Here is a 25,866-nt window from a genome sequence, read left to right as displayed (position 1 = left end):
ATTGGTAGAACCTTTTCTTTTATATGATAAAATAAGATTTACAGAAATTTTCATCATATTTGACGTTGGTGCCTGGATGGAGGCCTGAGGCTGGATCACTTTAAGGGAACTCTGTTGTTTGGAGTTCTGAATAACCAGTAAATTAATAAAGAAGCTATTTTATGCTGGCTTGGTAAATCTAAGTATTGGAATATTCACCAACTTTATGGGGATTGTCTGCCCCATTCTTTGTAGTTCACTCCAATTGAGTGACGATAGCTGGCTCCCCATTCGGACCCCGGTCACAACACTATTACTGAAAAATTGCTTACCTTCTCATTTTACCATATCATTATAAAAATCAATTGGAATATAAATATTATATTTGCATTTCAGTAGTATATAGAGCAATATAAACAAGTCATTGTCTGTATGCAATTTTAGTTTGTACTGATTTCACTAGTGCTTTTTATGTAGCCAATTATAAAACTAGGCAAGTATCTAGATGAGTTGATGTACCCCCTGGAAGAGCTCTGTGTGCCCCCAGGGGTATGCGTACCCCTGGTTGAGAACCACTGGACTAGATGATCATAATGGTCCCATCTGGCCTTAAAGTATATGAGTCTAAACTATGCAAGGAAATAGAGTTGGGTGAAAGGGCAGCATGATAGCAGATGGAATTTAGAGATGACAAATGAAAGGTAAAGAGCATTGGAAGGATTAATTTCAACTACTCATCCAAACTTTAAATTAACTGAAATGACTCAGGAAAAATATCTGGGCATTATTTTGGGCAGCTCTGTGCAATATAAACTCAACAGTGCACTCTTGCTGGTCATACCAGGCTAAGTTCTGGTCACGCTACCTCCAAAAAAAAGAACAGAAATATAGAAGGGGTCCAGAGATGGGTGATGAAAATTATTCTGGGTATGAAAAAACTGCCACGTGAAGAGAGACTGAAAAGATCAGGACTGCTTAGTTTAGAGGGGAGATGAGTAAGAGGAGACATGATAGAGATTATAAAATAATGAGGGTTAGAGAGACAACACAGTAAATTGGAGTGTCCAAGCCTTCTCCCAGTACGAGAATGAGGAGACATTCAAATAGAAAGGCAACAAATGTAAAACACATAAAAGGAAGCACTTTTTTCACACACAGCATGTATCAGTGGAACTCATTGCCACAAGATACAATTAGTCCACGAGTTTAGCACGATTCAAAACAAGGACTGGATATTTATGTGGATAATGGGAGGAGCCTCACTTACATATGAGTGAGATTTTCAAAAGTTCTTATTTTTCACTCTAAAGTCCCATTGATCTTCCCTGGGAACTGGGGGCCCAACTCTTTCAAGTGTTTTTGAAAATCCCACCTTATAAGAGATAAAAACCCTTATGCTTGAAACCATACATCAACCACAATCTCACAGAGGTTAAAAAGCAGCTTCCCCTATAGGCCAGTGATTCCATAATTGTCCACTCTTCCTGAAGCATCTGGTGGTGGCCACTGTCAGAAAAAGGGTATTGGACTAGATGGACCATTGCACCAATCTGGTCTATCAGTTCCTACGTTCTCAGAAGTGATTTTCTAGCTGTAAAGTATGAGGTTGAACCTTTGGGACGACACTTTTTTAGGATCCAGAGTTTGCATCAATGTATTTGTTCCAACCTGATACCTGCCCTTCTGCCTCTAATTTTTTTTTTTTTTTAGCAGAGAAAGCCACTCAAAAGACTTGTGGACATTTGAAAAAGGGAAAATATGGTCAAATATTAAACAAGTTGTATGAGTGGAATCTCCCCTTTAGGGAGAACATTATCAGAAGTAACAGCCTTATGGAGCAAAGTCCAGTAAGCTCCTTCCTTGTGCAACTCCTAGGGCTGGAAGAGCCTCCTCCTTCCCGTGCGCTAAGCCTCCTTTAGCAAGCCAGCACTTGCTAGCCACCACTCCACTCTGTAGAATTTCAGTTGTGCAGCACCCACAACTGGGGCCACTCAGACTAGAGAGCTCAGCTCTCATGGGACCAAAACAATGACCAGATTATGAGAAGAGCTCAGCACCCAGTGCGTGGACGTCATCTGAAAATGTGGCCCTGCTTGTGACTGCTGAGCCCTTCTGAAAATTCTGACCTTGAGGCCAGATCATGAGCTGATGTAAATTGATGTCAGTGGCGCTAAGCCATTGCATAACATCTGAGCCTTCTGGTGCTATGTAATATTATTATATTTTAGTTGTGAGAGCATCTCTGATAATGCACCACCCCTCCTACAGAAACACACATGCTTTTCTTATTTAGAACACAGTGTAGTTCTGTGATTCACAAAGGAACTGGAGATGCTGTTTGATCCTGTTGTCCTATGGCTACTCAATAATAATCACAGACTAAACAATTGCAGGACATTTTCCGGAGTGGGGCCTGTGCTGTTCAGCGGTTCCTCCGAGATGCTGTACAACCAGGTCATCACAGCACATGAGAGAGTCTGGCACAGGTGCAGGAACATGATGGACAAGGACAATACACACAACAGAGCCAACCCTGTTTGATCTGGACTCCTGCAGGTTTTCAGCTGGTGCTCCCCGCTCCACGTGTGTCTGACTGTCCTGAGAATTCCTGGTGAAAAATGACAATGCTAGATTTAAGGATTGGTTTTTAAAATTTATTCAGAGGAATTAGGTGGAGTAAATACAGGAGTTTGGGTTTTTTTGAATGTGACAATTGAAGCACAGGCTGGTATGATTTTGTTTTCTTGCTGCAATTAAATAGTGGCAAGAAATTGTGACGCAGTGTTCAGACAAAGGCCATTCACAGAAATCAGCATTAGCATGATGCAGCTGCATGGCAAACAGTGCGGATGAACGGGTATGCTGGCAGCAAGGCAGATGGGACCCAGCGGCTAGAAACATCAATAGCTGGTGCAATCACTTCTGGAAATTGTTTGTATTATACTAGCAGCCAAAGCCCTCTTGGAAGATGATGGTCATAGAAGGAGCCTGTGGGAGAGCCTGGGAAATGAACCTAGGTCTCCCAAGCCCTTAACCACAAGACTATCGTTACACTTGGTTATTGGGAGTTGAGGGTAAGATAGGGAGAAGCAAGAGTCTGATCACCTTTCTGAAAGACCTTACAGCTAAATCAATAGAGAGGCAACACCTGAAGAAGCCCATTAGGAGGGCTGGATAGAGGTGTGTGAGGCTGTTGTAGGACACAAAACTAGGGTACACTGATGAAATTGTAACACCATAAGCCTTTCTGGCTGATACAGCAGTGCCAGAGGAGAGTCTCATTCCAGTCACCAGACTGTGCATCTTTGTGAACAAGAGAGGAAGGGGACTGTGGGCAGCATTCTGCCCACAAAGGATCAGAAACATTTGTCTGGAACAAGGCCAAGTGCTAAACAGGCAATCATAAAGGCCTGATCTTATCCAAAGATGGTGCTTCATTATCTTTTGTAACAGCTCCAGATGGCTTCATAGACTTCATTATACCATATGTGATGACCTCCCAGAGACTAAGTGGTGATAACTGGAGAGAGCTTTTGCTCTGAAAGCACAGGCCTTTAACATGTTAGCTGAATCTTGTTAGCAGTAGCAGGTTTTACTAATGACGTACCCTTGAGCAAATTTGACATGCCAATGGCATATACACCCTCTCCAGTGAATTACATCGCCTTTCACCTTCTGACACAGTCCAGCTGGAGGAGGAGCTAATCCTTAGCAAGAAAGCAAGGGCACCTTTGAAAACATCAGCACATTTCAGGAAGCGAGGCAATGCAAGGATGCTCATGCAATGGGTGGCAGAGAGCACCCAACCTTCATGTTCACATTTGCCATCGCACCTACACAGGACTGGTGTCACTGTACAACAGCTGTACAACTGTCCAAGAGTCAGTGGTTCATCATCAAGTCACCTCTGTTGAAAATGAGGTGCTCTTAAAAAAAAAATCTGTTAATCTTTATTTCTGGTTAGTGGGTTACCTGAATAATCTACCTGGCTCTGAATCAGTCAGCCAAAAGCAACAATGTATTTTAGACTCAGCCAATCTGATATTCACAAAGTAAAACACAAGCCAAGGGGAATGTGTATCTGTTTAACGCCCCCTTCCCCTCCCAGATTACTCGTACAGTACTTGTGGCTCTTGGCAATCTTAAAGGGTGGTTCTGCCCTAAAAAGTGAGTCTAAAAATAGCACAGTGGGGTTCCCTATTCAATATTTCCATATAAAAATGTGCTCAGTTTGTAAGTCAGAAGATTGTTTATGAAACAAAACTCAGAGCTCAGGGGAGGTTGCAGGCTAGAGAGAGACCAGCTGGGGTCTGTCCATCTTGTGGATCATCCCCAGTAATAGAAGAGTTCTGTGGGCCAAAGTAGGGCCTCAAGGACATCTGTGCAGCCCCACTGATCAGGTGTTAGTGTAGAATATGACAGTAACGGGGCTGCACAGCTGTCCTTGAAGAAGCTATGCAAACTATATGGTAGCAAAGGGTTTGCAAAGATTAGCTTTTCATAAGCACTATCTCAGAAGACACATGCTTGTCCTCCTAAGTGACCAAGCTGTCCCCTAATGATTACGATCCCAAGGAATCCCTTCTCAACAGGGCAGAAGAGACCTGTCTTTAGAGGTGAAAAGGAAGTAGTACTAAGAAAGGCATCCTGGACATGTGCTGCCTGAAACAGAATGATTATTAATATGGTCAAAGTATCTACCCAGGGTGAAGAAAGAACACAGTTCAAGTGCTCTGCCAGGTCATCCACCACTCACCAGTGATAAGAAAAGCAACATTCAGGCAAGCCAACAATGAGGAGAAGCAACAAGAGTAACCTGGGATTGGCCACCTAGGCTCCCTTCTTTTGCAAGGTGACAGCTGGAACCCCTTAAGCCGTCTTCCTGTCATGGGAATTCCAAAAAGAAGGATCAGCAGGACAGCTTCCCATTTTGATGTCTCTGCTCTTTCTGGCAACATTGCTGGGTTGAGTAAACTCCCTTTAAAAAGCAGACTCCATTAGTCTACTGCAATCCCAGTCACTTTAAATGTCAGAGCCCAGATTCTGATTTAGTGCCAAGTTCTGGAGAATATGAGTTAACTAATTAAGGAACAAATACCAGAGGTCCGCTTAGGATGGTGGCAGGAAAGTAGTGGGGCAGAGTTTTGAAGGCCATGGGCCGAATTATTGAAAGACTACAGTGTTCATCAACAAAAGAAAAGAAAAGAAAGATTTAACTTAGGATATTGAGATTGCTCACTGTGATATTTCATTACAACAAGAAGAAAATATTAGCATATTAAAAATCATTCATAGAGCTCTGTAAATATCCACTGTACTTTAGAGCAACCGGTTCCAACCTGCTGCCATTGAAGACACTGGGAAACCTGCAGCTGACATAAACGGTGCAGGACTAGATCTATACAATATTTCCTGTTTACAACATGAGGGCCATATTCAGAGAGGTGATGAGCATCTGCAACTCGCACTGAAATTAATCAAAGTTTCAGGTGCTCAGCACCTTTTGGTCATACCGTAGAGAGAGCAAACAGGACAGAACCATCATTTGGAGGAGAAAGAGTCAAAAGAACAAGGCAAGAAGAATTCTTGGAAGAAACAGATTTTTAAAGAGGGCTGATCCAATTCCCACTGAAGTCAATGGAAACATTCAATGGGAGGAGCGTGGCCTGATATAGATTGTAGCTTGCCCTGAGGCAAGGGGCTAGACTTTGGGGCTGCAGTTGGCCATGAGGGCAGGTGCAGACTGAGGACTGCGGATACCCCTGGGAGGTATCCAAGTGGGGCACAGCCGGAGGGCTGTGTCCAGAAGAGGACGCCGCAAGCCAAGGAGCAACGCGGGTGCCAGACAGTACAGCAGAGCAGGCAATGGGCAGGACACCACCCACAGAGGGCGCTCCACGGCTAGGACAGAGCTAATTCCCGGAGCAACCAGCAGGAGGCGCCGCGGTGGTGAGTCGGCAACCCGTTACAACCACAATGGAGGAAAAGTAAGTATGACTGCATGTGCATGGGCCAATCGTAACTTCAGCAGAGATGCTAAATGACTCATGCCTGAAAGCACAAAGCTGCACAAAGCAAGAGCCATGGTACAGAAATTAGTCAGCAGTTACTTTGCAGAGTGTGCTCACCCTCTAGGTGGTTGCGGGAAAGGTACTTGAGTCCTTCATCGAGCAGGATAACAGGCAAGGAAATTTTCAACACGACCACCCACTGCGGCCAGCTCAGGGGGGTCACCTGGAAGATCAGCTGCAAGGTAGGAACAGTTCAATATACTTATTAATAGGGAAGGGGGGAGAGACACAAAAATCAGACCCATTTCTGTTCGTATGGATGTGCACTGAGGTAAGAGATGTGCAAGGGACCAGGCCTTCTGGATCATATCACATGCGCAGAAGAGAGGGACTTCGTTAAAGCTTGTACAGATAATGACATGGAACTTGGCAAGGGACAATAAGTATCATTACATTACATTCACTTTACAGATGGAGAAAGTGAGGAACAAACAGGGGAAGTAACTGCTGAAGGTCGGACTGCAATTCTGTGGCCGACCTGAGACTAGAACCCAAGACTCCTAACTCCCAGTCCCATATCTTTCTGAATCACAAGGCTCAATTGTGGAAACCTTTTGGGCAGGGAAGTCCCACTGAAAATCAGCAAAGACTTGAGAAGTAAAGCGTACAATGGAGTTTCCCTGTCAAAAGAACAACCCTACCAGCTGCGTGTTGTGCTAGCTGCATCACTTACAGGCATAGGCTTCACGTGGAGAATCACGAAGTGCAGTGCCATGGACATGACAATTGTCCCCAGCAGCCAGATGTTGAGCCATGGTGGCATCCTCAGCAGTGACTGGTTTTCAGACACACTGCAAGAGCGAGAGGACAGAGGTTAGATCAAATCACCTACTAAATAACCCCCTGTCCTCACAAGTATAATTTGGGTCAATCAATATATCCCTAAGCCCTCCTAATCAGTAGAAATATGTTGCTAGATCTCTGCATAAAAGCCTCCTCCAGGAAAAAGGATTACTTAACTATTACCATACATTATTCTCCTTCCAGGCTTGTTAGGCTCTGGAAATAAATATTCTTAAGTGAATTTCATGCAATCTCTCTCTATTCAGATGGAGAGACAAGGTGGGTGAGGTAATATCTTTTATTGGACCAACTTTTCTAAGTGAGATTGACAAGCTTTCAAGCTTATGCAGAGCTCTTCTTCAGGTCAGCCTGCGAATAGCTGATGTCATGCTATTCCTTCAGTATCAGATTCCCAAACTCATTGGATAGGTACACATACAGCACCAAAATATTACTCATTGTGAAAGCCAATACCAGAACCTCCAGCCTGAAGTCCTGATCCATCTGTGGGATCAGAGCCAAAATTGCAAAGGGAACTATTTGCTGGTTCTGGCTCCAGATTTTACCAGAAGGGTCAGTGAGATTTCAGCATTGTCAGATCCAAGCTTGACCCTTAGCCCGGAAAGGTTTTGGATCTGGATCCAGATATTACTGGCTTGCTAATATGACCAAAATGTCCACTAAGAGATCCAAATGTATTCACATTGCCATCTCTAATGACAGTAACATGTTTGCTTGGTTCAAACATTATTCAGGGCAGAATGCTTTATCTGATATTCCCATACGTACTGTACCTGTTGAGAGCATTGCACATCTCAATCGTCACTAGCACCGACAGAGCCATAGTGGTTGGGTAACGGGACTCAAAGATTTTGCAGTCAATGCCTTCAAAGATGGGGTTGTCCTCTGTGCATCTCATGAAGTTCCTCTGGCAGAAGAAACAGTAACAGGCATGAACAGGCAGAAGTGGCAGATTGCTAGTGGGATCTGAGCCTCAGTTATCAAAGGTTCTATTAAATATTTCTTGGCTCAGGGGGGATTGATAAGAGGATATGAAGCCATTCATCTTCAGGTTTGAATCCAGCTCATCTAGTAAGTCAATAAGTGATCATATGACAGCTTCTAGGTAGTCTATGTGAATTTGATTCATTAGTTATTTCAGTTTATTTCCAAGTGAACATGTGTCTCCATTACAAAAAATAAATCTACCTCTGCAACTTGCATTAATCATACCTGAAATGAGGAAACATGGCTTCTATTCCTTGCTCTACACCAGTTATCACATTCTTGGCAAGGCTATTTCCCTCCCCGTGCCTCTGCTTTCCCTCTCACTCTTTGCATGTCTTTTCTATATAGAATGAAAGATCCTTGGGGCAAGGAATGACTCTTCCTGTTTGTACAGCACCTAGCACGAGGCCCTAACCTTGGTTGGAGCATCTAGGAGTTACTGCAATGCAAATAACAATAATCAGTCTCCAGAGTAGCCAATCTGGCACTAGATGCAGTAGAAACATACAGAGTAATAAGAGATTTGCTTATTTAAGGGGCCTAAAACTGATGCCTTAAAGCAGTGATGGGAAAGTTTCCCCTTCCCCAAATACCTTTGCCCCACCTGATCAGAGTGGCAGCAATCAAGCGGAATAACTGCAATTCCTGCTGCACTCCCTACAAATGTGTCTCTGACTCCTCACAGTGACGTGGGTGGAGTGGGCCATCAGGTCTGGGGATACATGAGAGATGTTTCTTTAGGTAAAGTCACCACCATGCTGACCAGCTGATGGGAGGTGGGATCTCACCTGGGAGGGGGCTTTTGCCATTATTTCAGCTGACACATTTTCTTTTAGCACTTGGAAACTTTTCAAAGTTTTTCAAAATTTTGAATTTTTAAAAGAGGTGGACTGGCAGGAAAACAAATCCTCTGGTGATCCTGCTGGGGAGCCTAGATATTAGAGAGTTTTCAGTGGTGTTCGAGTGAAATAATCTTCCCTTCTCCCTCCCTGCCACAACTTACCAACTGGTAGAAGGTAACTTGCGGCCCTTCAGCATCATACAAGAACCACCAGGTAGCTGCTCCCACAGTTGCCAATCCAACGTACACTGCAACCAAAGAGAGAGCAGGTTGTGTAGCCCTGTAAGCACGAGATTCATTGTTTGGTTCTCGCTTGCTGTGTTATTTGTTAGCATAGGGCCCTCCGGCCCTCAGGGTTACACTGCCTTGTGTTGGACAGTGAACCTGTAGATTCCACTCTGTGCTATGGCTCTCGCTGCTCATTTGGGTAGAGGAAGAACAGCAAATTGGGAAAAGAGACCTGAACTGTTCTGATCCTCTAAACCCGCACTACGCACACAGAGGGACTCCTCATATTCCATCCCAGCTCATTAGGAGCCTGGAGCAAGAATTCTGAAAACACTTGAACCTGAGCCTGTCTCCCTCCTCTCTCTCCATCTTGCATTGCCACAGCTTCACCTCGCACCCTGCTAAGGTCTCTCCTCCTGCCCTTTCTTAAACAAGATCCCTTCTGCCCAGTCTGTGCAGGTACTTTACTGTAGTACCGGAGCACCTCACGGTCATTAAGAGGAAGGGAAGCGATAGCCCCATTTTACAGATGGGGAACTGTGGCACAGGGTAGAATAAGTGACTTGTCCAAGATCACACAAGAGTTCTGTAGCTGAGCCAGGAATTGAACCCAGATATCTTGAATTCCAATCCTGCGCCTAATCCACTAGACCACCATTCCTATTTGCATCCTTTGTCCCGACAGTCACTACAAAAATCCACCCACCCCAGGAGGTGGGGACCCTCCTGCTTCCTGCCCATCCCCTTCTGCACTCTGGCCTTCTGTGTGATCCCAAAGCTGCTATGGGCTCTCTGTCCCGCCTTTGCTCTCCATGCACAATGCCTTCTCATGCTGCTACCTAGGCCGAAGATAACCATAGGTAATGGATGGGTGGGGACTGGGGTAGCTCAAACTGGGAGCCTGGCCAGAAGAAAAAGATGGCTCCTAGCAGAGGCAGCCAAGTGCGCACACTGCAAGAATCCCAAGCTGGCCCGGTCATTGGACCAGAAAGTTCCCTTGCTCCCACCACAGCAACCCCAGGACTATTGAAGGTAAAATATCTCTCAGCTATTGCCTGATGTCTGACTGAGCTGATTACACTCTTCCAGTGCCCTGAATCTTAGAGGAGATGGATTCTTTAGGGGTTGCCTACTTTGGGTTGTATGAGGAATGTTATGTTATGAGGAATATATTTTCCCTGGATATTGTGCAGCTCTACATCTCTCTGCACTGTGAATAAGCCTCTCTTCATTACCGAGATCACAATGGACCCATCCCTCCGGACACACACTAGTCAGCAGTTGTTTTAAGCCAAGGTAATACACGGCACTTTGTCCATTCATGGCACTACATCTCTAGCCAGGGCCTCTCACCTCCAATGGCAAGGTAGCGGAAGAAAAGCCAGCCACTGATGAGGGGCTCTCTTGGGTTGCGGGGAAGTTTGTCCATGATGTCTAGGTCAGGGGGGTTGAATCCAAGAGCAGTGGCAGGTAGCCCGTCTGTCACTAGGTTCACCCAGAGCAGCTGGACTGGGATCAGAGCTTCAGGCAAGCCCAGGATTGCAGTCAGGAAAATACTTCAGGTGAAAAAGACACAACCACTCTAGGTTAGATACATGCCAGGGAGAGAGAGGATTGTACTTGTACAATTGGAGTGTGAGCCAAAACCCTGGGTCCAAATGCCCTCTAAACATTGTTGCTGTTCAAAATCCACACCTGGATTTGGATTTTGAAGTTCATCCCAAAGCCCCAGATTCAAACGCCTCCAAACTCTAGGGAATTTGAAACTCAGATCTGAATGTTGCAGTTTCAACCCATCTCACCACTGGGGACCAGACTCGTAAATTTGCATAAGGAGCCCATCAGATGGCATCTCAACTGTTCAATGTGCTTTTTGTCACCAGCACAGTTGTCCCTGCTGAATTTCTGACATAAGGGGTTCAAAAGTTAACTCTGCAAGCAATCAGTACCTGGCCAAGATTGCTGCAGAACACAGTGATTTGTTCTGAAAGCCTTTTTCAGGAAATTGTTCACAGTAAAAGAAGCTGTGAGCATTGTAATGGAGTCTCTCATTCACCCCGTCAGACACAAATATCCTCACAGGAATCTATCAACACCACGATGGAGTTGCATAATGATGCACTTATAGCAAGCTACAGCACTTGTCACTTAAGGATCAGCATATTTGTCACACCATGGTATTTGATCATATCGCAGTGTTTCATGGTGCTTCCTTTATTGTGCTCAAAATTGGAAATGCTGTAAAATAGCCAGATGTTCCCACACCAGATCAAGGGAAAGGCTGGCTTTACAGTAGCAGCTGCTGAATTTGTAGAAATATGAATGAAAGTATCCGTGCCACTTTTAACTGAGGCAGAGAGCGCAGGACCTAAAGTGGTGCTGCTATCTAGGCTCACATCCTCAGTGGATGTAAATCAACATAGCGCCATTGCTAATCTGATTTACACCAACTGGGATATAGCTCCAAGAATCAGAAAGGACACTTCTGTCCTGGTGATATTTCTCATCCCTCCGACTATCCTAGCGTGAGGTGTGAACTGGAAGCCCTTACCAGACAACCTCTCCAACGTTAGAAGAGATGAGGTAGCGGATGAACTGCTTCATGTTGTTGTAGATGGCTCTGCCCTCCTCAACGGCAGATACGATGGTGGAGAAGTTGTCATCAGACAGCACCATCTCCGCTGCTGATTTTGCTACGGCTGTACCAGAGCCCATGGCAATGCCAATCTCAGCCTTTTTCAGGGCTGGGGCATCATTCACTCCATCTCCTGTCTGGAAAAAGCATGGGTGTTTTATTAAAGGACATTTTATAGAAGGAAACGGCCTAGGCATGAAGCTAAGGCTACGTCTACACTACGAGCTAGGGGTGCGAATCCCAGCTTGCGTAGATGTAGTCAATGAGAGCTAGCAGGCTAAAAATAGTCCTGTCGTCATGGGAGTACAGGCAACGGTGCCGCGTATGTACCCACAGGGCTCAAGAGGGTTTGTACTTGGCATGGCTACCACTCGCCACTGCCCGTGCCACCACAGCTACACTACTTTGTTTAGCACGCTAGCTCAATGACAGCTAGGGTGGGTATGCCTACAGGAGCTGGGAATCACACCCTAGCTCAGAGTGCAGGCATAGCCTGAAAACCAAGTCTTGGTCACATGAATTCATGTGTGTTTGTTGGCAGGACTTCTACCTATCGAGTAGTTCTTAAAACAGCATCACTTGGCACTGCTGTGGTGCATTTCCAAGCGCTCTGCTCACATTCGGCTTCACAACAGCTCTGTAATGAAGGCATGTATTATGATGGCCCATTGTATAGATGGAAAACTTAAGTGTGTTCCTCCAGGCTATACAGAGTAAGTAGAAGAGCTAGGAACAGGATCCAGAAGTCCTGGCTCCCAAACCCTTGCTCCAAACCAACGAACAACACTAGGGCCCTGCAAATCTGTGGATATCTGCAGAAATTTGTGGATCGGATAAGGATACAAATTTTGTATCCACACAGGGCAACACTCCTACTCTACAGCTCAGACTGGGGCCTTGAAGTCCTGACTCCCATCCCCTGCTCTAGACAGTCACGATGATGCTTACAAAGTGATTCATATGAGTAAACCCACATGAGGGGCCCTGCAGACAACTCACCATGGCTGTAATCTCATGGAAGGACTGTAGGTATTCGACTATCTTGGACTTGTGAGCAGGTTCGACTCGGGCGAAGCAACGGGCCGAACGGCAAGCCTCCCGCTGTGTCTCCAGGGGGAGATCATCAAACTCCCTGCCGGTGTAGGCCTTGTCCGTCACATCCTCCTTCTCTGAGAAGATCCCAATCCTCCGGCAGATGGCCACGGCTGTGCCTTTGTTGTCCCCAGTGATCATTATGACTCGGATGCCAGCTTTCTTGCACATCTCAATGGATGACATCACCTCCTTCCGGGGAGGGTCCAGCATCCCCACGCAGCCCACGAAGGTTAGGCTAGTCTGAGGGCAAGAGAAGAAGAAACATGTTAACACTCACTATGCACCTCCCCTCCAGGGACAGAGCCATGTCGTTCTCCCTGCTTTTAATTCACCCCACATAGGGAAAATCTAAAGACGCTGGCAAGTTTTCCTCTCTAATGCCCTGATCATGTTTCCATTACAGCCAATGGCAAAACTTCCACTAACTCTAATGGGAGCACAAACAGGCCCGAAAGAGTATCACCCTCCATTTAAAATAATTCAGCTGTAATCCTGATTTGTTCTTCTTCAGGGAGCTTCCAGTTAACATACTGTAGTGGGTTGCTATTCACTGCATTCTGTTCAGGTTCTTATGCCATGCCCAGCACCTTAGTATCTGCATGCTTCCTGGGAGTGCATAAAGGCCTAGATTCAGCAAAGCACATGCGCACATGCTCAATAGGCTGCAGGTTTAAAACAAACATAAGGAAGTGCTTCTTCACACAACGTACAGTCAACCGGTGGAACTCGTTGCTGGGGATGTTGTGAAGGCCAAAAGTATAACTGGGTTCAAAAAAGAATTAGCTAAGTTCATGGAGGATAGATCCATCAGTGGCTATTAGCCAAGATGGTCAGGGATGCAACCCCATGGTCTGGGTGTTCCTAAACTTCTGATTGCCAGAAGCTACGACTGGACAACAGGGGATGGATCACTCTATAAATTGCACTGTCCTGTTCAATCCCTTTAAAGCATCTGACAGTGGCCACTATCAGAAACAGGATACTGGGCTGGATGGACCATTGGTCTGGCCATTCTTATGTACTTGAGTCAATGGTTTCAAGTCAATGGGTCTTAAACATGTTTAAGTGTGGTTTTGCTGAATTGGGGCCTATGCATCATGACTAGCATCTGTCACATGGTTCTTGGCAGCTATGGTTTACAAGAGAACTACTGGGCTACTTGGTTCTTCAGTAGAAACTCTCAGAGACCAGTCAGAACCATCGAGTCTGTTGAAACTTCCAATGGGACATCTGTAAGTTGGTGGGAAAACTCAGCAGAAGGCGGCAATGCATTTGCAGCCAGCACGGTGTGTTCCTGGAGGGGCAACGATTAGGACTAGGAAGCAAAATAATTTACATGAGCAGAAAGGAGACAGAAGGCTCCCCAGCTTGGAGTTCAGCGCACCCCTGGCACATGGAGCCTGGCATTTCCAGAGCATCCTTCCCACTCTGCCTCCCAAGCAGCTGCTCTCAGAGCCCTTCCCGTCAGCATCTGTGCCAGGGGAAGGAGACCTGGAGCAAACCCTTTATTTCCCAAGAAATGGCCCCCACGCCCTGTCCCGGGGGTCACTTTTAACACTTCCTCACCTCGTAGTTAATGAACTTGGTCGAGTCTTCCAGCTGCATCTCCTCTTTCTTGCAGGGGGTGTCCCGGGTGGCCAGAGCGAGGCAGCGCAGGGTGTCAATGCCAGTCCCCCATTCCCGGATCTTGGACAAGATCTTCTCCTTAGTGGAGAGCGTGAGGGGGACCCGTGTGGTGCCGACACGAACATAGTTGCAGCGTTCAATCACACTTTCAGGGGCGCCCTTGGAAACAAAAGGAACAAGAGTCACTCACGCATGCCTCCTCGCAACCTAACTTCTTAGCAAAGCACAACCAAGTGAAAACTTCCGTAACCATCAACAAAAGCCCATTTTAAACCCCTGGGGTATTCAGTGCATTCTGCAGTCACTGAAAACAGCACGTCATGGAGTGCAGACTGTCTCAGAAAAGGAGATAATATGTTCAAGAGACAAAACCACAAAACCACCATCCTGAAACTAAGGTGATGTACACACTATAGCTTATGTCGATATAAGCGAGGTCGTTCGGGGGTGTGAATAAGCCACCCCCTGAGCAACGTAAGTTACACTGACCTGAGCGCTGGTGTGGACAGCGCTCTGTTGGCGGGCTGGAGTAATTCTCTCCCGTCGGCTTAGAGGGGCTCCACTACCAGTGCTACAGTGGCATTGATGCCGCTGGGCCACTCAGTTTCCACAGTATGCATCGGATGAAGTGAGCTCTAGCTCACGAAAGCTCACGCTCAAATAAACTGGGTAGTCTCTAAGGTGCCACAAGTCCTCCTGTTCTTTTTGTAAGCTCTGTAGTATAGCCATAGTCTGATGAGCCCACCGCACAGGTTCTTCCTCAATATCCTTAGCTTCCACTAGGTGGCACTCTCTCGTCAGTGTTTAGAGACGGTGAGGCCCACAGAAAGCTTCCGTTCTCCAGCACCACAGGTTCTGTGCCGGGAAAGGGGATGGCTGGTAAGATGGACTCGGTTTAAGTCACTAGAACGAAGAATCCAGACTGAGGGAGAAATCAGTCTAGTCTTTAAGGGACCATCTCCACAGCTTGTGGCAGCAAGTCTCAGAGCCTGGGTCAACAGCCTTGGACTCATGGAGCTCAGGCTACCGTGCTAAAAATAGCCACGTACAGGCTGTGAAGCCTAAGGACAGGGGTGGGCTTCAGAGCCTGAGCTGCAGCCCGGCTATTTTGAGCGCGGCAGCTCAAGCCCTGCATGCCCGAGTCTGTTGACCCAGGCTACTGCTTCCTGTGCAGACTTCCCCTAAATGACCTGCATGTTTCTCTGAATTACCTGCCCTGGTATCATAATACTGAATTCAGATTTGGATGGAGGCACGATCAATAGGGCTTGAGTCCACCGTTGGACTCCAATTCCTCATAAACTTTTGATAGTGAAAACACTTGTAACAAGCCACCCCAAAACCTCAGCTGTATTATTGCTTCAATGAGCCAATTATCCCTCCCTCCTGACCGTATCATCTTGTCCACTAACTGAAATCCCTCCAGGCCATTAGGAAAATAGCCGACAGGTGACAAGTGACATTTGCTTTTCCATAAGGTTGGGACTGGGAGGAAAGACAACTTAGATAACCCAAAACGCTGGGTAACTGATCACAAGCCACCATGAGGGAAGTGCAGTGGTTTTCCTGCATTGAAATAAAGCTTTCCAAGCTTTGTCTTGCTCTCGAGCCATCCAACTACCCTGCACTTTCAGGAACTCTGCTATCTAGGACAACCTGAAGCCCACAATGATATCCAGAACTTTTAACTTAGTGTGTTCACCCTTTGGGGACTGAACACATACAGCTTCCATCAGAGCTGGCATTTCCTAGATGGTTGCTCATTCTAGGGACTGAAGTTCCACCCTCTTTATTAAAGAGGATTATGATGGCTTTTAATATTAAAGCATATTCCTGCTCTGAACTGTACAGGTGCACATAGGAAGAAGATGATTATTGCTATTAATATTACAGTAGTACCTAGAGGCTCCCAAAGTGAGATCAGAAACAATTCCTGCAGCATCCCAGGGATACGCTAACTCCTTCCCACCCTCACTCAGCGTGTGGAACAATCACAAGTTCTCCCACACTGAGACCCCTGCACCAGGCAATGCAGCATATGTCCGTTACCTTGACAAACATCTTGCTGCCAGCAGGTGTGTGGCTGGAACCTACAGGAGTGCAGTAGACAGACATCGATTTGCGGTCGCGGGAGAACTCCAGGGTGCACTCTTTCTTCATCAGCTGCTTGATCACCTGTGGTGGGACAGACGTGCCAAAAGGGTGCAATTATGGGGTTGTGAACTTTCTAATGGCTAAAAACCAAACACCCCTGGCCCTTCCCCAAGGCCCCGCCCCTTCTCTGAAGCCCCACCCCTTCTCCATCCCCCCCTTCCTCCATCGCTCGCTCTCCCCCACCCTCACTCACTTTCACCAGGCTGGGGCAGGGGGTTGGGCTCTGGCTGGGGGTGCAGGCTCTGGGGATGAAGGGTTTGGGGTGTGGGAGAGGGCTCCAGGCTGTGGCAAGGGGTTGGGATGCAGGGTTTGGGGTGCAGGAGGAGGCTCAGAGCTGGGGGGGGGGATGCGGGGAGTGAAAACCAGACGCCTGGCAACCCTATACAATTAGCTCTGTCAAATGCAGACAAAGAGACTGGCAATGGCCAGGCCCTACTTGATTTTATTTAATGGACCTGATGAGTCAACACACTGCACAAGTCAAAAATAAATGCACAAACTCGTCAGGGCAGCTTCTGTAATTTAAGCAACAATAGGAAAAGCATCAGAGGGGACTTTCAGCCCCATAGCTTTCCCAAGGTAATTTAGCTGCCTGCAGGTGCAACTGCATCCAGCTGCTTTAACCTCCTTTGCTCCTTCAATCTGAGCTCAAGTGGCACCATGAATTGACTCAATATTTGGAAGTGAAATGGATGGACCATCAAACTCTCTTCCTTTGCAGCCACTTTGTACTGCAATAGACTCAGTCCCATGCTAGAAAAGCACTGCACTCAACACTTTACCGCACTGGGTACTAATCAACAGGTACACAAATATTTTAACTTCAAACCAAACGCTCTTGTTATCAGAAAGGCTCAGTTTTTCCTCTTCCATTACTATGGTGACAGAAGCTGTGTGTACGCGTACACACACACACACACGTACGTTATGGGCTAGAAGATCAGCTTATATTATTGCCATTGGCTTCATATTTATGAGCTGGTTCTATATGCCTATCACTCCTGAAGCCAAAACAGTCATTTTAAGTTCTGGTTTGAGGTCATGCAGTTGTAAGATTGGGGCTTTTTTGGGGGTGGGGGGAAGGCAGTGGTATTTAAGGTCTTTCCAAAAAATGACTGCCTAATTTGATTTCAGTTGCAGCTACTGTAATATAGAGAGGGGGAAATACATAGTGTTCTCCTCCAGTTTTAACCTTATGATAAAGATCAAGACATTTAAAGCCTGATCCAAAGCCCACTGGAGTCAACAGGAACCTTTCCATTGACTTCAAAAGTTCTGGATCAGGCCCTTGACAAATTAACTTTTCCTCCCCTCCCTTCTCTGTGCATGCTTTGAGCTATGCATTTTCCAATTAGGCTCCTCTGGGGACAGGTTTTGCACCCGACAGTCTTGACAGGCAGCATGTGGCAGCTTAGCATTAAAATTCATTTGCACAAAAAGCATCTTGCACATTTTTTTTCTTCCAAGTTTCAGAATGGAAAGACAAAGATCTGAGACATTAGTGTGTGGTCATGCCCTTTTATGCACTCAGGCTGTGTTTATAAGAAGGTTTTGCATTTAGTGTATTGTGACTTTGTATTTTAGGGATGTTATTTTACACACACACACACGCTTTTAAAACAAAATTTTATTTATTTAAAGCAAATTTATTTACACACACATATGCATACTCGCCACCTGTTTAGACCATAACCGATCTTATTGCATTTGCTATTTTAAATAATTTATACAGCTGAGATTCCAGCAAGATAGTCACTAGGCCTCATTAGATCCACTCCTGTCTGAGCTTCAAAGGTTTATGAACACTTCCTCTTGCATGACCACTTAGTATTATGCCAGACAAATCTGGCAGTTGCTTGGCCTTGGGAAAATAAAGATTTTATCCCACAAAAAGCTATTTATTTGACAGGACTTCGGGGAAAATCCTGAATGTGTGTTTCTGGGAGGCTAGTGAGGGGATGTTAAATGACTGTCCTGCTGACTTGATTTTTTTTTTGCTTGGCTGAATTCATTCATTATTTGTCTATGGTTTGTTTTTTCTATTGGATGGTCATCATTTGCAATTGTAAGTCTAATCATGAGGACACCTATAGTGGTGATTATTTACTTATTTAGATTTAAACAACAATAAAAGAGGGTCAATTTTCCTGCCAAAAACCCCCTCCCCCGTCTGTGCAAAAACTTGCAGGCTTATAGCAGAAATTGGTCCAACTCCATTAAATGGAAGCTAGATGCAAAAGAAGCTTCCCAGTTTCGTCATGGCTTTCACACCACCTCTTAAGACACAGAAACCCTGACTACACTTGGTTTATTCCTCTAAATCACCCACCGGTTCAGCTCCACTGGCAATAGATAGCATAAGTGGGAGCACTGCCATGGACCGTGCTCCAACAGATGTATGATACAGAGCTGCTCTGAGCTGGGTAAGACAACATGGTACTTAGAAAACCAGCAGGTGGCGGGTGCTCTGCCTAGACCAGCACACCCACTGTAGCTACTGTGGTTCAGCTCCATCATGGAAGCAAAGGGATGAATTTTTTGTTTTATTTTTATTGCAAAAGCCTAAGGTAGACATGGCCACCATTTTATGGCAGATCTAAAGGAGCACAGTGCATCCCATTGGTTTAGACAGACACTCCCAGCTCCATACAGTGCATCTAAAGGAGCACTCTGTTCAGGTGCCTTTGAACATCTAGGCTGATGATCATCAAAGCCAACTAAGGGATTGCAAATTTCAGCCCTGTGGTGTAGCCGAAGGGTATTTCTACGCAGGAAGCGCTGTGCCTGGGCTAGCCTACATGAGCTAGTTTGAATCAAGCTACTGCGGGTAACAGTAGTAGTGAAACCAGTGCAAGCTTTGGAGCTAGCGAGCTGAATGCGTACACAGGGTCCGAGCTGGGCTTGTACTACTGGTGGCTAAAGCTGTCCCAGCTACCACTGTTATCCTAGAGTCAAGCTAGCTCAGGTAGGCTAGCCGGTGCACAGCTTTTGATGTGTGGACATACTCTGTGACACGAAAGCAAGATTTTCAGGTGGGCTTAGTGGCTTTGGGTGCCCAATTTGAACCATTTTTAAAGGCTCTGATTTTCACTTGCACGTTCTGAAAACCAGGCACCTTTACAGAGTCTACAATCACTAGTTACTTTTGGAAATCCTGGCCTGGGTGGTGAGATGTTGTCTTAGGGTGCAGGTATCCCATTTCCTTTGAGAGCTCAAGTGGTTGAGAATCTGATATAGGTCAGTCCACTCCAACCTCTTATTCTGGTAACTCAGGGAGAATTCTTGCACAAGCAGCCATGCAACTTCCCTCTGCCCCTTCCCTCCCTCCACAGGTTTTGTCCCTTCATCCTACTCACCGAGTTGCAGGCACTGGCTCTTTCCACCTTCGAGAGGTTGCTTGTATCAGTGTTGAAGACGTTCATCTTTTCTACCAGGCAGGTCAGGGCTGTTTCAGTTGCTTCTCCCACCTTCTCGTAGGCTTTTTTTGACTGGCCGGCAGGAAGAAAGGAACGCAAACATTCAGTGTAAAAGAAAAATATGAGCGGTGGGACCAGTCTCCTAACCTGCACAACTAAGTCCAGGATGATTGTATTTACTGCATTGTTCTTGAGATTCCAACAGCAGCGCTCTCTGCCGTTGGAGTCAACTCAGACTGTGCATTAAATGCTGAATATTGTAATACATGCTGATTTGCTGCTCAAGTCAGAATAATGCTGCTTTGTGTTTGTGTAACAATCTTCCTGTAAGGATGATGCACATAGTTTTGGGGAATACTTTCAAGCCCAGCAACCTTTAGTTCAGGCTCAACTGATACCTGAAAAGTTTGTTCCTACAAATACATTGCAGGGGGTGGGGAGTGCAAACCTCTGTATCTGTGCCTCTGGCCATCTGTTCTGCACCCACAAAGGTGCAAGGATCTGAGCTCAGGCATAAAATGAATGCAGGTGCAATTTGTACTTGCAAAAGGCAGGCCACTCTTCTGAAAATCGTAAGAACATAAGAATGGCCATACTGGGTCAGACCAAAGGTCCATCCAGCCCAGTATCCTGTCTACCGACAGTGGCCAATGCCAGGTGCCCCAGAGGGAGTGAACTGAACAGGTCACGATCTAGTGATCTCTCTCCTGCCATCCATCTCCACCCTCTGACAAACAGAGGCTAGGGACACCATTCCTTACCCTCATCCTGGCTAATAGCCATTAATGGGCCTAACCTCCATGAATTTATCCAGTTCTCTTTTAAACCCTGTTCTAGTCCTAGCCTTCACAACCTCCTCAGGTAAGGAGTTCCACAGGTTGACTGTGCGCTGAGTGAAGAAGAACTTCCTTTTATTTGTTTTAAACCTGCTACCCATTAATTTCATTTGGTGGCCCCTGGTTCTTATATTATGGGAACAAGTAAATAACTTTTCCTTATTCACTTTCTCCACACCACTCATGATTTTATATACCTCTATCATATCCCCCCTTAGTCTCCTTTTTTCCAACCTGAAAAGTCCTAGCCTCTTTAATCTCTCCTCAATGAGACCCATTCCAAACACCTAATCATTTTAGTTGCCCTTTTCTGAATCTTTTCTAATGCCAGTATACCTTTCTTGAGATGAGGGGACCACATCTTATGCAGTATTCAATCCACCCATGCATAGTTCAGTTCCACTCAACTGAAGGGACAAAGCAGCTACTGTCTCCATTACACAAAGGTAAAGGTTACAGTCCATTTAGAAGCTAAAAGGACCCCCTGCAGAGCAAACAAAAGCACAGAAATTTGTGCATGTCCGCTGTGTCTAACACAATATATATTTAACACAACAGAATGGGGCACTCTATAGGAATGCCTTGGCCAATGCTATCCCAACCTATGCATGCAAAGTAGGCCATGGGAACAAATTTGATATGGACACAAAACTAACTACTTGACTCCATTACTTTATGCTCTCTCCTCGTGTGCATGGGGGAGAGGTGTCTTTAGTTATTGCCAGCAGGAACATCTTTAAAAAACCCTCTGTGCAGTTGGTTTGGCGAATGTGGTAAGGATCCAGCACACTCACCTCGTTATAATCCAGAGAGGAGTCATTGCAGAGAGCACAGATAGTGGCTAGTTCCACCAGGCCGTCATACTGTCCACACCGAACGGGCTTGTTATCCTTCAGGCTGCAATTACATGGAATACATGCCACAAAAGAGGCCCAATGAGCTAAATGCATCCCTAGTATAGCCCATTATAAGAGAGAAGTGCACTGTCTAAGTAATTTTTAACTTGTTCTTTCCCTATTTTTGCCTCTGATCCTACCTAATTTTCACTGGCATTCACAATATGTTAGACGTCCAATCATGACTAACCTTTTTGGTGAAAACCAAAACAAAAATGTCATTTAGCACTTCTGCCATTTCCATATTTTCTGTTATCATTTCCCTCCCCCCACCCATTGAGTAACAGGCCTACCCTGTCCTTCCTCTGGCTTCTAATGTATTTGGAGAATGTTTTCTTGTTACCCTTTTTGTCTCTAGCTAGTTTAATCTCGTTTTGTGCCTTCACCTTTCTAATTTTGTCCCTACATACTTGCTTATATTTATCCTTTGTAATTTGATCTAGTTTCTACTTTTGGTAGGATTCTTTTTTGAGTGAAAAGAAAAGATCACACGACATGTCATTGTCAACCAGGTTTGAACAGCGGAGTTAGTAAACATCCGAAGAGAAAGATTGCCATTCCAGTAGCATAGGAGATCTGGATTCAAAAGCAACCCTCCTTTTTCTCCAGGGACAGCTGGAATGTAGCTGTGTTTAAGAGACAGCTTGTTTGGTCTCAAAGGAAGGTACCAGCACTGGTCTCTCAAGGGTCTGTAGCTAGTCAGGGCACAGATTAGTAACCTCAGATGTACAGGGGGAATGAAGGGGGCTGCAAACCTCGCCCTCATTGTTGAAGGCAAAGTACAGCAACAGTGATCCACACACAAACACATGTTCTGACCCAAAGCTTCAGTGGGCGTTAGTTCAGGCCCACAGAAAGGATAAGGGAAGATTAGAAAGGGCAAAGAGATAAAGTAAAGGAGATAGATAGCAGGATATGGAACAGCATGAAGGTTGAATGTCCCAAGGAGTTCAAGATTTCTGCATGTATCCATCAGAGCCCAAGACTGGTGGGAAAAACCTCCCATCCACCCCAAGCAATTTGTCCCAAGAGTTGTGCGGCGCAGAACAGTGCACACAAGGATGTTTAAGGAGGATGAGTGCAACAACTGCTCTCGATTAGCAGTTCCTAAGCAATAGAGCCAAACTGTACTCTTTGATGAGACATTCAGAAACATCTCTGCCTAAGTACAGCTGCGATGCACTAGCACTTTGCTAATAAAAGGGGAGCCTATGTCTGCAAAACCATTGGGGGAGGGGGAAGAAGTTTATGTAACCAGCAAGTCCAGAGAGTTAAACACTTTTACATTCAGTCCATCCTAGTTACAACACACGTGGATACGTCTCTCCTTCCAAAGGAGCCTGGAGTGCTTTACAGACTCCCCCTGTTGGAATCACCCTGCCCACCCCAGAAGTTCAGCCATGGAAGGCGCGCATGGCACTGCAGCACAGCACTTTGTGACAAGAAGCGAAGGAGAATTGCATCTGACGAAGTGGGTATTCACCCACGAAAGCTTATGCTCCAATACGTCTGTTAGTCTTTAAGGTGCCACAGGACTCTTTGCTGCTTAATCACAGCAGGTTTAGGTGGGCAGAATGCAGTTATCCAAATTAGAACATAATCTAATGTCTCTGGGGGGTTGTATTTTTTTTTAAATGAGAATCAGAATGGTCTCATGGATAGGACAACTGGAGACCTCAATTCTATTTTCACTGCTGCCGCTCACACACTACATCAACAGGGACAAGTCATTTCCCCTCCTGCCCTTTGTCTGCCATGTCTACCTAGACTGGGAGTAGTTCAGGGCAGGACTGGCCCTTGCTATGTTTATACTGCACCCAGCACAATAGGGCCCTGAGCTCAGCTGCAGCCTCTAGGTGTTACTGTAATACAAACAATAAATCCTGAACAGGCAGAGGTGCTAGGAAACCATGAGAAGAAGAGAATGATCACATTCAGATATGCTCAAAGACTGAAAGGATGAAAACAAGGAAAATAATTAAACAATTATTCAGTTTCCTTCATCAGACCAATAATCGTAGAAACGCCAATTGGTCAAAGTCAGGATGAATCCTCTGATGATCTTAACTCCATCAGAAAGAGACTGGAAACTCCTTACTGGCTTCAGAGAACCTACGGTGAAGAGTCCATCTCTTTCCTAGTAGTATGTGGCTATAACATTCTTTATCCCATTTGCTTCTCTCCTAAGGTTTACCACCAGTGTGGAGTTACCTAGCTCCTACACCCTACTCTGGCTGTGAGAACTTGGACATGTCACTTGTTTGTGCCTTGGTTTTCCCACCTGTAGAATGGGGTTAACATTGCTGTGAGGCAATGGTCAGAGTATTCCAGCATCCATGGTTGAAAGGGTCTGCATTAGTAAAGGCTAGTTCCATTAGACTCCATGCTAATCCAGTTGCAAAATTCTCTGCTCAGACTGCCAGCAAGGATTCCAGTTGCTGGGGACAATGCTACTGACCTCTTTTGTAAAGTGCTTTTGAGATCTACTGATCAAAAGCACTAGATAAAAGCTAGGTATTATTAATTCTGGCAGTGAGCTGCTAGAAAAGCCCCCAACCCATTTCACATAGGGCAGCAAACATGCATCCAATGGTAATAGCTTTCAAACACTTTCTAATGAAGAACAGAGTGACTGCTAGGCCCCTGAATGGCCTGTGACCATGAACGAGAGTCAAAGCTAACAGGAAAGGCATCAGTCATGGCTCTGCACAATCACCATTTAAGGAACCAAACGCCATTTCTTGTTTGTGTGAGCAGGCTGCTGCATTATGGTTAAAAGACAGCAGCTGTCTTCAGGGGAAACAGGAAAATTATCCTAACTCAAGCAGAGGTAACTTCAGATTAGGGCTGTATAAACTCAGCTGGTCATTCTTTAGCTGGAAAAATAATTTGTCAGACATTCATTATCAGTTTATTCCACTGTAAGTTCCTAATGGAAAGAACATTCTGGAGCCCTTGTTACAGCTTGAGAGTGGAAAGCCGGCAAGGGCCAAGAAAGTCAGAAAAACCCGTTTTCATAGTGACAAAAAAACGTCCAGTTTAAATACAGGACGCAGCGAGGGCAGAGACAGCAGTTCTCCTGGTAAGCAACAACGTGGGGTGCCCTGAATTCAGAAGGCTGCGGGGAAGGGAATTTTTTTAAAAAGGGAGGTTTCAGAGTAGCAGCCGTGTTAGTCTGTATCCGCAAAAAGAAAAGGAGTACTTGTGGCACCTTAGAGGTTAACACATTTATTTGAGCATAAGCTTTCGTTAGTCTCTAACATGCCACAAGTACTCCTTTTCTTTTTTTTAAAAAAAAGGGAGTTTGTTGATATTTAGGATTTTTAAAAAGCTATTAGAAAACTTCAAATATAAATTGGAGCTGGAAATGCTAGAATCTCTTTTGAGACATAGTGTGGTCAGGAGATGGGGGCTGGGGGGAAGAGACTTAGCACACCTGTGTTCTCTTCTCACCTCTGCCACAGACTTCCTGCAACACCTAGGACAAGTCACTTCCCCCGTCTATAAAATGGGCATAAGGATCCAAGCTCTCTTTTGTAAAATGCTTTGAGTGACAACAGCTAAAGGAATTAAATACATAAAATGATTTCCCCACCTCAACATGTCTACAAGTCCCATCACACATTTGAAATTTATAAGAAAATCATCCCCAGATAAAAAATAAACCTCTCCCAAAATGACTGCACCTTTGTTTTCATTGAACTTACACACACCATAGAGGTCCACAGTATGAAACCACATTCTTAGCAGAATTGTTTGCTCTTTTGTTTGACAGGGAGGGTGGATAAGGCACTAGACTGGGACTCCGGAGATCTAGGTTCTGATCCTGGCTCTGCCACAGATTCCTTGTGAGCTTTGGACAAGTCACTTACTCTGTGTCCTTACATTCCCCCATCTGTCAAATGGGGGTATTAACACTTCCTTTCTCCCACCCCACAACAACTGCTTGAAAATTCATTCAGCAAAACCTTTAGGTGGACTCATCTACATTTATCTCACCGGAAATTGGTAAAATACAAGGAATCCCACAGGACCAAATCTGTCTGTAGTGTTTCTAAGCCACCCCCACCCCCACCGCCCCCGGAGTCTATATGCCAAACTGGATCTCTTCAGACTGATTTTCTTCATTCTCATTCTGGTGTAAACCACATATAACTCTTTTGGGGTCCGCAGAATTACATCAATGCAAGACTCCTGTGACTGAAGTAAGAGTCAGGCCCACAGGTCTGATTGCTCAGACAATGGAAGGACAAGAATCATCTACACAGACATTTAGTACGGATATGGCCATTAGAGTC

General features: G+C 45.5%; 1 protein-coding gene across 2 annotated transcripts in view; it reads right to left on the bottom strand.

Annotated features, from left to right (window-relative positions):
- Nucleotides 1–25,866, bottom strand: part of ATP2A3 (ATPase sarcoplasmic/endoplasmic reticulum Ca2+ transporting 3) — a 135,260-nt gene that overhangs the window by 11,588 nt on the left and 97,806 nt on the right. Inside the window, exons 10-21 of one of the 2 annotated variants that reach the window (XM_048824465.2) lie at nt 21,467–21,569; nt 19,777–19,908; nt 16,316–16,441; nt 14,207–14,425; nt 12,545–12,880; nt 11,462–11,682; nt 10,264–10,466; nt 8,845–8,930; nt 7,628–7,761; nt 6,724–6,841; nt 6,108–6,225; nt 2,512–2,587 (exon numbers count right to left, since the gene is read on the bottom strand). In XM_048824465.2, the coding sequence (XP_048680422.1) occupies nt 2,512–2,587; nt 6,108–6,225; nt 6,724–6,841; nt 7,628–7,761; nt 8,845–8,930; nt 10,264–10,466; nt 11,462–11,682; nt 12,545–12,880; nt 14,207–14,425; nt 16,316–16,441; nt 19,777–19,908; nt 21,467–21,569 (1,872 nt within the window). The remainder of the gene's footprint in view (nt 1–2,511; nt 2,588–6,107; nt 6,226–6,723; nt 6,842–7,627; nt 7,762–8,844; nt 8,931–10,263; nt 10,467–11,461; nt 11,683–12,544; nt 12,881–14,206; nt 14,426–16,315; nt 16,442–19,776; nt 19,909–21,466; nt 21,570–25,866) is intronic. The other variant, XM_048824466.2, reaches the window with a different exon arrangement.

This window comes from Caretta caretta, chromosome 17 (assembly GCF_965140235.1).
Source record: "Caretta caretta isolate rCarCar2 chromosome 17, rCarCar1.hap1, whole genome shotgun sequence".
Lineage (NCBI taxonomy): Eukaryota > Metazoa > Chordata > Testudines > Cheloniidae > Caretta > Caretta caretta.
The sequence above is the reverse complement of the archived record's forward strand: the minus strand, read 5'-3'. Positions and strand labels throughout refer to the sequence as shown.